Below are 16,674 nucleotides of genomic sequence, written 5' to 3'. Positions count from 1 at the left end.
GTGTGAAAAAAAACCATAACTGTGTCTTTCCTGAGAATTTCTCAAAGCCTCTAATTTTGGGACTCATCAAGTTAAGGATATAGATTTAATTTTTATTCCTAGATTTATTTGACCATCAAATCCTTTTTGCACAGAATATTTAGTGGAATTGATCTGGGAAGAATTAGTCATGGTCCTGAAAGTGCCCTTCTATTAGCATAAGTTTAGTTCAGTTTTGTTAGATGAGAACTATAATAATCATCCTTAGATTGTTAAAAGAGAATTTTCTCAAAAAGGCATTTTTTTTGAATGTGCTGCCTATAGTTTTTCAAGGAGAGTTCCTGATGTTTCCCTGTATATGTAAAGAGAATGTAAATCATTCCACAGGGAGATAGCAAGAGAAATGTGGATTTTTGGAAAGAGAGGAGGTACTGCAAATGGTGAAAATTGTGTACACATATTTTAAAAAAGAACGAAGATATAGTAATGTCAGTCCAATTCTTCACAGAACCTAATCCATACACTTCCAAGTGATTAAAGGGGTCAATATAAGGTAAGTTAATGAAGGTTTCTTCACCTATTGACCTAATTGCTTCATTAAAAGATCAAATTTTGGCCTGAAAATAGCAGGTTCCTTTTCAATGATTCACATTACCCAGAAACCTGGGGCTTATTGAAATTCTTAATAAAAATTACAAATCTCTTTGTAATAAATTTCAAATGTGGGTTCTTTATCATTGTAAGTACAGTTTGCCATTAAATTTGTCCATTATCAATTATTGCTTACTTTTCATCTTGCTTTACTTTTTAGTTTTTTTCCTGATGATTTCTAAATGGTAAAAGACATTCCATTCACAGTTTGTCTATGGTAACCCAGGAAATTTATTTTAGTCTTTGGCATAAAAAGTCCATAATGTGCTTATAACTGTTGCTTATTTACACTGAGAGTGCTTCATTGCGTGGGTTCCTCAGACAGAGACTGAGCTCTCATCAGTTAGCAAATCCTGCTCCTGGAAGAGAACTGTCCTTCTAATCTCACACACGACTATAAAATTCCTTTTCCTGTAATCATTTCTTTGTTTTTTTTCCTCCTTTCAAAGGCATGAAAAAGTAGAAAAAAATAATAATTCCAATTCTTTCCTCCTTGTAACTATATTTTTTAAAGATACAGTTTTTATAGGCTTATACATATAAAAAAGCTATATATAGACTTTTTTTCTAGGTAAAATAATGCATGCTCATACTAAACATAGATTCAACAATATAGATAAGCAAAAAAAGAGACAATTTATTCAAAATTCCACCCCCCCTGAAATGACCAATGTTATACTGGGGAAGCATTTTCCCTGATATGCATACACAGAAAAAAAGAGAAAGTGAGCGAAATATAATTTTAAAATAATTAAATGATAGAAAGTATTAAGTTTAATTCTACTTAAATTTAACAGAACAAGAAACAAGTGGAACTGAAGTAACTGGTAAATTTGAAATAGTTTCTTTTTCTTAAAGGATTATCAATTATTAAAAAAAGAAGAAGAAACCTTCTAAAATTAAAGGAAGAATATTATTGGTATGGAGACTTTTAAACTCCATATCTATACTTAATCTGGATTATCATGTAATGACAGAAAAGAAATTCAAAAAAAGAATTAAACTACGATAAGGTGTTGGATTGAACAAATTATTTTAAATACAATGATATAGAGCTTTTCTAAAAGTGTTATTCATGTACCGATCATACTTTTTTGTGTGTTTTCCATCAGTCATTCTAAGAGAGGAGAGGAGGTCTCTGAAAAATGCAAAGGGAAAGGCTTGCAGAAATGACCGACTCAGTGGGTTATAGATTAACCATATCCTATTAATCTCTAAATGACCTTCTGGAAACTTTTGCAACACCTACAAGATAAACAATCTGTAAATAGATAGGACCTGTTGTGTGGGAATTCCTTCCCCCTTGCGGCCCCCACTCGAAACTCTCCCTGCCCATCCTGTGTCATGAGGTGCATGTAGAACCTCAGAAAAGGAATCATGTGCCCCTTGCCTGGACACTGCAAAGGTATATAAACTGTAAGAAATCAGAACCAAGGAGTGCTCATGCCTTGGTGCTGTTAAGCACCATGTGCTCCACTGGTTAATAAATTCCCCTTCCTCTAACAAAGTTGTTTGAATGTCCAAATTCCTCCATTGGGTGTCGCTTCCTGCAACAATTCAGGGAAATTCTACTTTTCTTTCCTTGATGTAAAAGACAAACTTTCTTATTATTCTCTGTGGGGTTTTTTCCTTATTCACTGAAACAGTATTCGCCATCCAGTATGTGTTCTGCGGAACACAAATTCTGTAAGAAGTTCTGCAAGAAAAATGTTTATTTTCATGACCGAATAATTTTGAAAGCAAGAGGTATCAAATGGCTTCTGGAAATTCACATTTTACATTGAAAATGATAAGGAGCTTTCTTAAAATGATTATGCAGTAAAAAAAAAAAAAAAAAAAAACACCACATAAAAAACGTAGCTAACCTAGTTAACCAACTATTTTGCAAACTTATTTGATCATAGATACCACCCTTTTGGAATATTTACTGTCATCTTATAGAACTTGTATTCCTTAGAATTCACATTGGTCAGGTCAAAGATAATACAATGGCTTGGAAGCCACCTATAACTATACTGTACAGTAGTTGAAAGACTAAGACTAAAATGAAAACAATTCTTTTGAGGTAACCTATGGTTTAATGGCCTTTTTATCAGAGGGCTAGATCCCTTTCTTTTATTTCCTTGAGAACCAATGCCTCTAGCTCTGCCAAGCTCAGTCTCAGTACAGGTACCTTATCCAATAGTGGTGTCTAGGGGGTTGAGAACAATTCTCTCATCTGTTTCACAATTAACCCAGGCTATTTCTCCATAGCTCTGACAGAGCAGTTTCCAGGTGCTTTTTCCTCATACATCTCAAAGAGATGTGTTTGAAAGAGACTGCATCCTAGCCATTAGTAAATGATAGATCCTTTCTGTGAATTCACTGAAATCAGAGACAATAAATTCAGTAAAATATTGACCAAAAAAAGTAACTGATTAGAACAACCAATTACCTAGAATTTTTTTCTGTACAATACTTAGAGGAGTTAGAGACAGAAAAATAAATAAATAAATTGATATCAGGAAAATCAGCTTTAAATTAATTTTTAGTTCAGTTGATTAATTTTTAAATTTGTTTCACCTACGGTGACATAAAATTAGAATAGAATCATATTTATTAATGATAACATAATAAAACCTTTTCCAATTTGTTATTTTTCATTTTGTAATTAATAAATATATTATGGTGAGACACTTTGAGGCTATACACATATTTTGCTCCTCATTAAACTTTCATCCCCTAGTTTAACATCCACTGATGATTTTTGCCTGACTCAGTTATTGTGTTGATGGTTGCCAAATGACTTTTTAATTCTATTATCCCTTCTACATTTAATGTCTGGCATTCTACTATAAGAAACAGAATTTTTTTCATATCATGGATTCTTATTTTATTTAATGAGTTATAATTTGTTATGATCATTATGTTGATATTCAAATTGTCCCAAATTTAACTATTGAGAATGTTTCAAGCTGGCTCTGTGAACTTTTGTCATTTTTCCGTTACTTTTTAAGTACTCTTTACTGTCCTGCATTACAAGATGTCCCTTCACATGCTTCATAGTTTGTAGCACAAAATTCCTTGGCCTTTGATGTTGCCCATGTATGATGCCCTTTGCCATTTTGTCTCACATGGGTATCAGAATGCTTATATAACCTCAGAAAGAAGAGCAAGCTAAAGAAACGACTTAATCTTTTCAAATGTTAGCACCAGAATAACCTCCAAGGCACATGATTTGGCATGAGGATCCTAAGATCATTAATTATCAGAGTAGTCTAATTGTTAATAGGACACTTATAGGGTACAGTGGTGCTTAGCAAAGCAATATTGATGCAAGGGAGGAAAGATATGTTTGGGAACATCAACACTAAAGATGGTCTGGTGCTAGCATACACATATAGTTTTATGGACACTTTGTTGATTTTCTCTATAATATATAATAGGTTCTTTACAAAGAAAAAAAATTCCTTTCCTGCATCATTCTTGGCCTTCTTTAACACAAATCAGAGCAAGAGATATTTTAACATAAAGAGTGCAGACACTGGAATCAGTAGGAGTTGCTATTTCCTTATGCAAGATCATGAAGGTCAATTTTCTCACATTAAAATGAGGATAATATGTATTTTATTATGTAGTTGTAAGGCATAGAGATTGTATGTATATAAAGCTTAGGTAAGAGTGCCTAATACGTTGTAGGTACTTAACAAATGTTGCTACTAGACAAAGAGATTCCAGAATCCCATCCTGGTAAGACTTGCTTAAGGGTATTATTTTAAAAACAAAATAAGTCAAACAGATCTCCAGAGCTCACCTAAGAGATTCTGATTCACTCAGCCTGGGAAGAGAGCTGAAAATATCTTCTTTTCTCTTTAAAGTTTTTTTTTTTTTAAATGAGTACTTCAAGTGATTCTTCTCATCAGCAAAAGGGGGCAAACAGAACATCCAGTGCAACATGGGCCTGCTAGTGGGGAAGTTTTCAGAACCAATGAAATTAATACATGTGATCATGGGGTCCATGGTCTATTTCTAACCGATACTTTTTCTAAGTTCCTGTCCTTCTTCTATTTCACTGCCCAGTTTGTACAAGCCTTTGAAACTGGAACATCCAAATTAAACTTGGCTTTTCCTTCACCATCCACTTTTCGAAGGAGGAGAATTCTCTATGTGTCCATTTTCAGGCAGAAGGACAGCATCTTTTCAGTTTTCTAACAGAAATGAGAGGAAACATCCCTTCCTAACTGGTCTCCTGCCTCCAGTCTTTCTCATCTGTTAATACCAAAGTGATCTTTCTAAAATGCAAAATTAGCCATGTTTGAAAGTCTTTAGTGCCCCCTTACAAATCTTCAGAATAAAATTCAAATTTTCATGGAAGCATTTGAAGCCTTTTATAATTTAACCCTAGCCTCTTTATATATAAGCTCACCTTCTACAATATTCCTTCCTTACTTATTGTCCAGATGAACCATACTAATTGCTACTGCCCACAGGTGTTAAGACCTCAAACCTTCTTGACTTTGCAGTCACTGGCTTTTTTTCTGGAATTATCTCTATGTCTGCTGCCACACTTCACCTAACTCTTATAAACTTCTTTACCCTTAGTCTCCTTGATAGCTACAAAGTATCCTTCAAGATCAATCATTACATGTTCCTGAAAGTTTTTCTGAGCCCACTTTCCTTACATCTGCTAACGCTTCTAAAACCTCCTCTTTCTTCCATAGTCTTGATAATATTATATCTTTTTTTTTTAAATTCTCAAATGCTGAGATCTTAAACATCAATTTTCTAATTTATCTTTTTCTAAACTGGGATTACTTTAAGGAATATAATTATATAATTATATTTTTGTCATCTTTATTTTCCTAGTTATTTGAAAAACTGCTATATAAAAAGCACTCACTAAATATGTGTTGAATGAATGAATGAAGAGCTAAATAACGATTTCTTTTTATCTACTAACAATTTGCACTTTACAAATAAGCATAATAACATTTATCAATTATTAATATCTCACTCTAATGACAATTACATAGATTTATTCTTATCTAAGACACATTCTAAGAGTACAGTAGATGTTTCCCAGAGGATGTAATTAAGGGTAAAGAATGTATCTTAAAGATCTTACAAAATATAGGTTATTATCATCTTTCGTCCACATAAACTTTGAAAATATGGATGTTTCTGAGTTTATTTTTTAATTTTATTACATCAAATGTGGGGAAAGATAGACTGGATTTCATCTGCCCTACTTAGTGTGCCTTACTTCATGGATCGTCTAATCTCTAGTGACAACTTATAGTTAATTATTTCTCCTGTCACTAAGTGAGAAGACAGACTCTATCAATAGAAACTGGCTCAGGGGAAAATGATTCAGAAAGAAAGTAAGTTATAACTTTTTATCCAGATGGTGTGCTTTTGTTAATTTTTGCTGATTAACATAATGGATAATTTGTGTAGTCACTGTCCTTTGTATGTAGTGGGAACAAGAAGTAGACTCTGATGATTTGAATGTTAATTCCTGAGGAAAATAGCTCACAGGAATGCAGAAGTAGTGATGAATTTACAATATTTTGTTTAAAGTAATTCTCATGAAAGTTTTTCTTCTCCAATTTAAATGTAATTTATCTTCCAGAAGCAAACAGGAGTTTCATTATAACAGTATTCATTACGGCATGGAATTCAGCACAGCAGTGGTGTTCTTCTGATCTATTCGACTTGGCTTAGACTACAAAGTACATCATAGTAATGAACCATCTTACTTATTACATAAATTCATTCCATAGAAAAGTATTGTATGAGAAGGCTTTCCATAAAGGCTTTCTTATACATGAGTACAGTTAAAGACGGTATTTGTCTTTTTACTAATATACTCATTTACTAAGAGTACTATAGTGCTAATGTAATATGAGTAACTCTGTGTGTATACACATACATTAATTGGAGAATAAATGAATACAAGTTATAATAGCTATGCCATGGGTATGAAAAAATAATTAGAAATTTGTTAAGTATCCTCTGTATAATATTCCAACTAAAAATAATAGTTTAAGAATTAATTTAAAATGTTATGAATTAATAAAAAACTAGCATGATTAATAACCAATTTATGCTTGCATTGCACAAAAATGTGTGCATTTCAGTTTTACATTAGGTTGCTAAGATCAGACAACAATTCCTCCAAGAATCTCTTATTAAGACATGAAACTTGATTTAGACATACTCAGTTTTGCTTTTGGTTGAAAAAAAGAATTAATTTATATGTTTCTCCCTGCTGTGGTTAACCAACACAGCTTGAAGATTAAAAATAAAAACTACACTTACCTGGAGAAAAAAAATGGCATAGATGACAGAGGCTCTGTTTATTCCTCTAGCAACCAAATCAAAGTTGTGACAGAAACAAGGAGCAAATAGCAAGGGAAAATTGCCTGGTGTCTAGATGAACAAGCCATACAACTAGGGAGAAATTTTAGCAATCACTCTGCAATGGCAGAATGTAGGTCTGTTTGCATGCTCAACTACAACAGAAGGGTACACACAACCCACACAAGAGACACACCTTGAGCACCTCACTCAAGTGACCTTGGAAGATTGTGCCAATGGGCCCCATAGGACACCTATGACAAAAACCACTCTACTAAGACCGGGAGACAAAGCAGCCCTAATATATAGAAACAGACACACAGAGGCAGCTAAAATGGGGAGGCAAAGAAGCACGTCCAACATGGAAGAACAGAACAAAACTCCAGGAAAAAAAATAAACAAAATGGAAACAAGCGATCTGCCAGATACAGAGTTCAAAACACTGATTATAAGAATGCTCAATGAGCTTAGGAGAAGAGTAGGTGAACTCAGTGAGAACTTCAACAAAGAGTTAGAAAACAACAAAAAAATGCAGACGGAAAACGTAAAAGAGAACTGATCACAAATGAAGAATACAATATCTGAGATGAAAAGCACAGTAGATGAAGAGGGAATCAACAGTAGATTGTGTGAAGCAGAGGATCAAATCATTGATTTAGAGGTTGGAGTAGTGTAGGACACCAAATCAGAACAGCAACAAGAAAAAAGAATCCCCCCCAAAAAATGAAGATAGTTTAAGGAGCCTCTGGGACAACATCGAGTATAACAACATTTGCATCATAAGGGTACCAGAAGGAAAAGAAGGAGAGGGCAAAGAACTGAAAACCTATTTGAAGAAATAATGATGGAAAACTTCTCTAACCTGGTGAAAGAAATAGACATACAACCCCAGGAAGTTCAGAGTTCCAAATGAGATGAACTCAAAAAGGCACACCAAAACACATCATAATTAAAATGCCAAATGTTAAATTCAAAGAAAGAATCCTAAAATCAGGAAGAGAAAATCAACTAGTTACCTACAAGAGAGGTCCCATAAGACTGTAAGCTGATTTCTCAACAAAAACTTTGCAGACCAGAAGGGCGTGGCACAAAATATTCAAAGTGATGAAAAGCAAAGATCTACAACAAAATTTACTATACTTAGCAAAGCTATCATTAGAATTAAAGGATGAATAAAGAGTTTCCCGGATAAGAAAACGCTAAAGGAGTTCATCATCACTAAGCCAGTATTACAGGAAATATTGGAGGGATTTCTTTAAGAAGAAGAAAAAAATATGTATCAAAAATATGAATAATAAAATAGCAATACTACATATCTGTCAATAAGTACTTGAATAAAAAAGAATTAAATGCTTCAATCAAAAGATAGGATGGCTGAATGGATAAGAAAACAAAACCTTTATATATACTGCCCACAAGAGACTGATTTCAGATTAGAGGACACACAGAGACTGAAAGTAAAGGAATGGAAAAAGATAGTTCATGATGGACCTGGAGGGTATTGTGCTGAATAGAGTAAGTCAGGTAGAGGAAGACAAAACCATATGATTTCACATACATGTGGAATCTAGTAAACAAAATAAACAAAATAACAACAACAGAAAGAAACTCCTAGATACAGATACCTAGATACCAGATCGGAGGGGAGTTAGGGTGTTGGTGAAAAAGGAGGAAGAGATTAAGTATAAATAGATAGTTATAAAATAGTCATGGGGTTATAAAATATAGTAAAATGAATATAGTCAAGACTATTGTAATTGCATATGCACAAAATATATGGGGTGATTGCTTTGTATGTTACATAGGTACTAAATATATGGGGTGATTGCTTTGTATGTTATATAAATGTCTAATCACGCTGCTGTACACCTAAAACTAATATAATATTGTATGCCAACTATAAACAAAAAATTTAAAAAAATATTATTTAAAAGACAGATTTTGAAAAGAAGGTAGTTGCTTATTCCATCACTCAATTTTATTTTCTCCATAATCATTCTCATCAGCAGCAGATAAAGAGGTGGCTGATATTTTGACTTCATGAAATCAGTGGCATTCTTTGTTCATTTCTGATTTAATGCTTTTGCATTACAATATTCTGAGAGAAAAAACAAAATTGTAAATTTTATTATTATGGTCAAAGACTGAATATCAGTAGTCATTACTCTCTCAACTGCAAAGAATAAAAACCAAACTCAAGGTAGAATCAAGTTAATGTGGGAAGGAGACAAGAGAACTAAAATGTTAAATCAAGTTATATTTAGAGAGTATAATATGCTGATCAGCCCTACAGCTAAGCCAAATGGACATCTGTAGAACAAAGGAGGATTCCTGTTGAATTGCTTACAACCCATTTCCCCATGTTTAAGAGCAAACAGGAAAAACAGAGCCTTTATGTGGAGCCCTACACAAAATAAAATTGTTTATTTCTTATGGCTAAAACCATGGAACCTATGGAATAAAGGTTGGGAACTGCCAGTAGACCTTTCACGCTACATACTCTTATCCTTCTTCACTGTATGTCCGTATCAAAGGAAATAGATATATGAAGTTTTAAACAATCACCCCGACACTTGGAGCTCTTTTCCTTGTCTTGAATTTTTGTCTTTGTTTTCTCTAGTCTTTGCTTTTCCCTTTCTTTATTTTTTTAAATTAAGTTTATTGGGGTAACATTGGTTAATTCAATTTTATATAATTTTCATATGTACATTATAATTTGACATCTAAATAATCTATTGTGTGATTACCACCGAAAGTCCAGTTTCCTTCAGCTACCATATAGTCGATCCCCTTTACCCACTTCACCGTCCCCCTACCTCCCTACATTTGACCCCATTGACCCCATCTACCTTTCTCCTCTTCACCCATCCCTTACCCTCTGGTAACCATTAGTCCATTGCCCATGTCTCTGAGTCTCTGTTTGTCCTATTCATTTGTTGCTTTTAAGTTGATATCCCGCATATAAGTGATATCATGTGATTTTCTACTTTTTCAATCTGGCTAAGAGAAATTAGCATGATTATCTTGAGGTCTATCCAAGTTGTTGCAAATGGCGGTATTTCATCTCTTCTTATGGCTGAGTAATATACCATTGTATGTATGTACCACAGGTTCTTTAGCCAATCATCTATCGTAGGACACTTTAGTTGTTTCCATATCCTAGCTACTGTGAATAATGCTGCTATGAACATCAGTGTGCAAATATATTTTTGGATATGTGTTTTTAAGGCTTTGGGGTAAATAGCCAGTAGAGGGATCACTGGCTCATATAGTAGATCAATTCTGAATTTTTTGAGGAATCCCCATACTGTTTTCTTTCCATAGTGGCTGTACCAATTTGCAGTGCCACCAGCGGTGTATGAAGGTTCCTTTTTCTCTGCATCCTCTCCAACATTTGTTACTACTTATCCTGTTGATTATAGCTATTCTAATAGGCACGAGATGGTATCTCATTGTGGTTATGATTTGCATTTCCCTGATAGCTAGCGATGTTGATCATCTTTTCATATATTTGTTGACCATTTGTATGTCCTCCAGGAAGAAGTGTCTGTTCAGGTCCTTTGCCCATTTTTTGATTGGATTGTTTGATTTAGTTGTTATTGAGCTGTATAAGTTCTTTCTATATTTTAGATATTAGGCCCTTATCGGAGGTGTTGCTTGCAAATATATTTTCCCATTGAAATGGTTATCTCTTTACCTTGTTGACAGTTTCTTTTGCTGAGCAGAAGCTTTTTAGTTTGATATAGTCCCATTCATTTATTTTTGCTTTTACTTCTCTTGCCTTTGAGGTCAAATTCATAAACTCCTCTTTAAGTCCAAGGTCCTTGAGTTTCATTCCTATGTTTTCTTCTATGCGTTTTATTGTTTCAGGTCTTATATTCAGGTCCTTAATCCATTTTGAGTTAATTTTGGTGTGTGGTGATAAACAACAGTCTAGTTTCATTCTTTTGCATGTGGCTTTCCACTTTTCCCAGCACCATTTATTAAAGTAGCTTTCCTTTCTCCACTGTATGTTTTTGTCATTTTTGTCGAAAAGTATTTGCCCATATAAATATGGGTTTACTCTGGACTGTCGATTCTGTTCCACTGGTCAATGTGAATGTTTTGCTGCCAATACATGCCATTTTAATTACTGTCACTTTGTAGTATAATTTGAAGTTGGGCAGAGTGATGTCTCCAGCCTCATTCTTTTTTCTCAGGATAGCTTTGGCAATTCAGGGTCTTTTGTGCTTCCATACAAATCTGATGATTTTTTTGTTCTATTTGTTTAAAAAATGCTGATGAGATTTTGATGGGGATTGAATAAAATCTGTATAATGCTTTAAGTAATAAGATCATTTTAAGTATGTTGATTCTTGCAATCCAAGAACACGGAATATCTTTCCATTACTTTGTATCTTCTTTAATTTCTTTTAATAGGGTCTTGTAATTTTCATTATATAAGTCTTTCACATGTTTCGTTAAATTTATTCTTAGATATTTTATTCTTTTTGTTGCAATTGCAAAAGGAATTATTTCTTCCACTTCTTTTTCTGACACTTCAGTATTAGAGTATAGGAACGCGATGGATTTTGAACATTGATTTTGTATCCAAAATTTTACTGTATTTACTAATTATTTCTAGTTGTGTTCTTGTGGAGTCTTTAGGGTTTACTATATAGAGAATCATGTTATTTGCAAATAGTGACAGTTTAATTTCTGTATTTCCTATTTGTATGCTTTTTATATCTTTCTCTTGCCTGATTGCACTTGCTAGGACCTCCAACGTTATGTTGAATAGCAGTGGTGATAGTGAACAGTTTTGCCTTGTTCCTGATCTTAAAGGGAAGGTTTTTAGTTTTTCACCATTAAGTATAATGTTGGCTGAGGATTTGTCATTTATGGCCTTTATTATGTTAAGATATTTTCCTTCTCTATCAAGATTGTTAACTGTTTTGATCATAAATAGATGCTGTATCTTGTTGAAGGTTTTTTTCTGCATTTATTGATATGATCATATGATTCTTATTTTTTAATTTGCTTATGTGGTGTATCACATTAATTGATGTGCATATGTTGAACCATCCCTGTGCCTCTGGGATGAAGTCCACTGGATCGTGGTGTACAATCTTTTTAATATGTTGCTGTAAACGAACACTCGTATCTTATTTAAGACTTTTGCATGTATTCATGAGAGATATTGTTCTGCAGTTTCCATTTTTTCTGTTATCTTAACCAGATTTTGATATCAAAGTAATATTGGCCTTCTAAAATGAGTTGGGAAATATTGCCTCCTCTTTGATTTTTTTGGAATATTTTGAGTAGAATAGGTGTTAAATCTTTGAATATTTGGTAGAATTCACTGGTGAAGCCAACTGGTTCTGAACTTTTAAGTTCTGGTAGGTTTTTGATATGTTTCAATTTCCATACTGCTGATTGGTCTTTTTAGATTTTCCAGCTCTTCTTGATTCAGTCTAGGAAGCTTGTATTTTTCTAAGTACTGGTTCATTTTATCTAGGTTATTAAATTTGTTATTATGTACTTTTTCATAGTATTCTTGTATGTCCTTAGTATTTCTGTGATGTCAGTAGTAATTTCTCTTCTTTCATCCCTGATTTTGTTTATTTGTGTCCTTTCTCTTTTTTCTTTAGTGAGGCTAGCCAGGGGTTTGCCAATTTTATTAACCTTCTCAAAGAACCAGCTCTTTGTTGCATTTATTTTTTCTATCATTTTTTTGTTCTCAATTTCATTTATTTCTGCCCTAATTTTGATTATTCCCTTCTGCTGACGTTAAGCCTCATTTGTTCTTCCTTTTCTAGTTTTTTTAAGATGAAACATTAGGTTGTTTATTTGGGCTTGTTCTTTTTTTTGGAGATAGGCTTGTAATGATATGAACTTTCCTCTTATGACCGCTCTTTCCATGTTCCAAAAGTTTTGATATTTCGTGCTATTGTTATCATTCGTTTACATTTATCTCTTGATCTCTCTTTTTATTTCTTCCCTGACCCAGTTATTCTTCAGTAGCATGTTGTTTAATCTCCATGTATTTGTGATTCTTCCTGATTTCTTTTTGCAGTTGATCTCTAGTTTCAAAGCATTATGATCAGAGAATATGGTTAGTATGATTTCAAGCCTCTTATATTTGTTGAGGCTATCTCTGTGTACCAGTATGTGGTCGATTCTTGAGAATGTTCCATGTGTACTAGAGAAGAATGTATAAGCAACTGTTTTGGAATGGAAGGCTTTGTATATATCAGTTATGTCCAGTTGGTCTAATGTGTCGTTTAAGGATGCTATTTTCTTGTTAATTTTCCGTTTGGATGATCTGTCCATATCCTGCAGTGAGGTATTTAGGTCCCCTACCAAGATAGTGTTTTGGTATGTTTCTCCCTTTAGTTCTGTTAGTAATTGCCTTACATATTTCTGGGGAATTCTCGTCCACCATTTGTCTAAAAATGTTTTCTAGTCCCTGCTCCTTTTTCTCACCTTTGGTAATGTCCATTATTCTCATGTGTACTTTTTTAATGGTATCAGCTAGTTCTAGTATTTCTCTTTCATTATTTTTAGTTCTTTGGTCTTTCTCTTTTTCCTTCTGATTTATTTCTAGATTTCTGTCTTCGATATCACTGATCCTTTCCTCTTTTTGGTCGACTTTATTTTCCAAGCTTGCTATTTCATTTTTCAACTCTTGCTCTGTGTGTTTTTTTTTTTTTTATCTCTAGAAATTCTATTTTGTTCTTTTTGAGGGTTTCAATTTCCTTGCTCCGCTCATCTAGTTGTTTTTTTCAAATTCCGAAATTGTTGATATGATTAGTTTCGGAACTCACTGTGTTTTTTCAGAAGTACCATTCTGAGTTCTCTGTCACTTAAGTTGCATATTTCTAAGTCTTTAAGCTCATTTTCTGGAGATTTTTCTCTTTCTTTCTGAGATGCCTTGTCACCTGGTTGTTCATGGTGTTTAATAGACTATTTCTTCATCTGGCCATTAATGGAAGTGTATTTTGTTGTTTTTCCAGAAAGAAAATTTATTATGTAAAGGTATCTCTTTAGCCTGCTGCAAAGAAGGTGCTTTTCTTTTGGTTTCAAGTAAGTGGCGTGTTAGCCTCTTGGATCTCTGCTTCATATAAAGCCTAACGTCTTTATTTTCTTGTAGATTTTAATCACACTTGCTACTCTCAGTTTCAGTCTCTGTCAGTGTTAGCAACAGTTTTGGTAATGTTTGCTCAGATTACCCTGGGGCTCCATGGTGATCTGTCTTGGAGAGTATCGGAGGAGAGGCAATCTGGGTTGGGGGATGGGGGCTGCAGCTCAGCCTCCATTTTGCATCCAGAGCCTATAAAATTCAACTGTTGTTTCTCTGCTGTCCTGTCCTGCTTCTCTGTTTTCTGTCTTGCTGACTTAGTCCTGCTGCCGGCTGCATAGAATAGTCCTGGCACTTCCAGGCAGGGCTAATCAGGGAAGTTGCCTCACCTTCACCCCTCCCTCTCCTCCTGCAAGAAGCTCTGGTGACTGAGAGAGGCATCTTCGTTATTTCTCCCAGTCCACTGCCTGACACTCAGGGTTCTGACCTGTGGTAGCTCTTATGTGCAGATCCCATGCTCAGACATGCTGGTGTGCAGTTTGGGTGTTTTTTTGTTGAGTTTTAGATGTTCAGCTTATTGTTGTTTCAAGGAGAGAGGTCTGAAGACATCTCTCACTCCACCATGTTTTCTCAGAATCTCCCCTTTTTAAATAAACTTTCATTTTAACTCTAATTTTGGCATGTGTATGAATTCTTTCTATACTCTCTGCCAAAAACTCTCTTCTCTCTCAGTAGAGTGCTTGGTCTCCTCCCAAGGGAGAATTTGTCCTCTCCTGCATCAAGGTGAAAAGAGGAAATATTGATTCACATGACAAAAGTATAAAAAGGGCAAAAATGAAGTAGCATGGGGAACGACTGGAACTAGAGTTTTGCATATTTCAGGATTTATGCTCTTATCATTCCCCTCTTTACCTCCTTCTTCCCCCACACCCCTTTCAATTTCTATTTTGTTTTCAGTTTTAAATCAGCGTGTGCCATAAAGTAAAGGATTTGCCCTCCCAGAGCTCCACTTACTTTATATAGCTTTGCATCTAGAGAGGAAAGATGCTTCTCTCTCAACTCCATTGGGGAATATTCAAAGGAAAAAAGCAAACAAAGAACACAGAACAGGATTGGTCTCTGACTAATCACTTAAAAATGCCTTGGATCAGAACAAATATTGACGAACACAAAAATAAATGTTCAGATCATGCTTCTATTCTGAGGGATAATATTTTGTTGGTTTATAATCTCATGTGTTGCTTACAAGTCACCATAGAGAAAACGATAGTTGCAAAATATACAGAAACACATATTTTTTTAATTTAAAGAAAGCTAATGACTTTACAAAAATATATTATGTTTTGGAAAAGGGAATAGATGAATAATAATGTAATAAAGTGTAACAGAATTCCTCTAATTGAGTTTGCTTGAAGTTGTAAAAACTGCTTATCGATTTTAGTCGTTTGTTCTTGTCATGTCCTCCTTCTTAGCCCCTGTCCCACCACACAAGTTCATTAATTATTCTTTAGTCTATTGATAAGCATTATGGGTTGCAGAGGCCTAATAATATAAAGGCTTGATATTAATCATATGGAAGCTCAATACACAAAACTGAAGGAATTCACAGTGGCAGAAAAATTCTGAGGGATTTGATTCTTCCTCATCCCAGATTCTCTAGCATCTGAGATTACATCCTTGAAAGAAACAAGACTGGTCAGACAATTGCCTAATGGCTCTCCTAGTTTTAATTTTATTGCCATTAAAAAATACACCTTGTTATTTAGTCAGTTTTAACCACTCCATCTTCACTCCCCCAAAGAGACTACAGATTAGGAAAAGTAATCAATGGAAAATTAATGTAGGTTTCCCCTATAATTTATATATAGCCTGGATCATAGAGAAGTTTATACATGGTCTATTTTGAATGTACTTGATTTGTTACGCAGCCCCTGTCATAAAAGGTTTTACTCCTTCTAGTCTCTGTTCTTCAAGTTTTCCTTTGATTAATTTCATGTAATCTTTGATATACTTCTTGTGGGTTTCTTTTATGAAGCCGGTTTCCTTCAAGTGATGGTACATGACAATATCAACACCAGTGATTACTGTGTTTTTGGTTCCTTCACCCTTGGGGCCTTCAGCAGAGATATTTCCACCAATGAGGGAGTCATCAATGTTACCTTCTGTTCTACTGACTATCTTCCCCTCAACCTTCAGGCACAGGCCTTCAGTGATCTCCCAGACCTTGTAGATGTCCCCATAGCTGATGAGATCCTGATAAATGATCATGATGATGGCTAGAAGGAAACAACGGTGGTGCTGGCTTAGCCAGAGCTCAGAGCCAGTATCATGCAGCAGGAGTGGCACTTGGTGGGAGAGTAGGCAGGAAAGCGTTAATTTTTTTTTTTACTTCTATATTTTGTGTTTTTTATTATTTTATATTAGTTTTGGGTATTTATGAAGTTATCCTCTTGATTACTGTAGCACCTATCTGGCACTATACATGGCCATTATAATAATATTGACTATATTCCCCAGCTGTACTCTAAATCCCTGTGACTATTTTGTAACTACTAATTTGTACTTCTTCATCTCTTCATCTTTTTACAATAGAAATATGGTAATTTTTTGGTAATAGTTTCAACCACCTTAACTTCCCATAAGTC

At 34.3% G+C, this 16,674-nt stretch overlaps 1 protein-coding gene across 1 annotated transcript; it reads right to left on the bottom strand.

Annotated features, from left to right (window-relative positions):
• Positions 1-15,949: 15,949 nt before the first annotated feature.
• Positions 15,950-16,297, bottom strand: LOC102895079 (translationally-controlled tumor protein). Its single transcript, XM_006910676.1, has one exon. The coding sequence runs from the start codon at positions 16,295-16,297 to the stop codon at positions 15,950-15,952; it is 348 nt and encodes a 115-aa protein (XP_006910738.1).
• Positions 16,298-16,674: the final 377 nt, after the last annotated feature.

The sequence above is a fragment of the Pteropus alecto genome, unplaced genomic scaffold (genome assembly GCF_000325575.1).
Source record: "Pteropus alecto unplaced genomic scaffold, ASM32557v1 scaffold22, whole genome shotgun sequence".
NCBI lineage: Eukaryota > Metazoa > Chordata > Mammalia > Chiroptera > Pteropodidae > Pteropus > Pteropus alecto.
The sequence above is the reverse complement of the archived record's forward strand: the minus strand, read 5'-3'. Positions and strand labels throughout refer to the sequence as shown.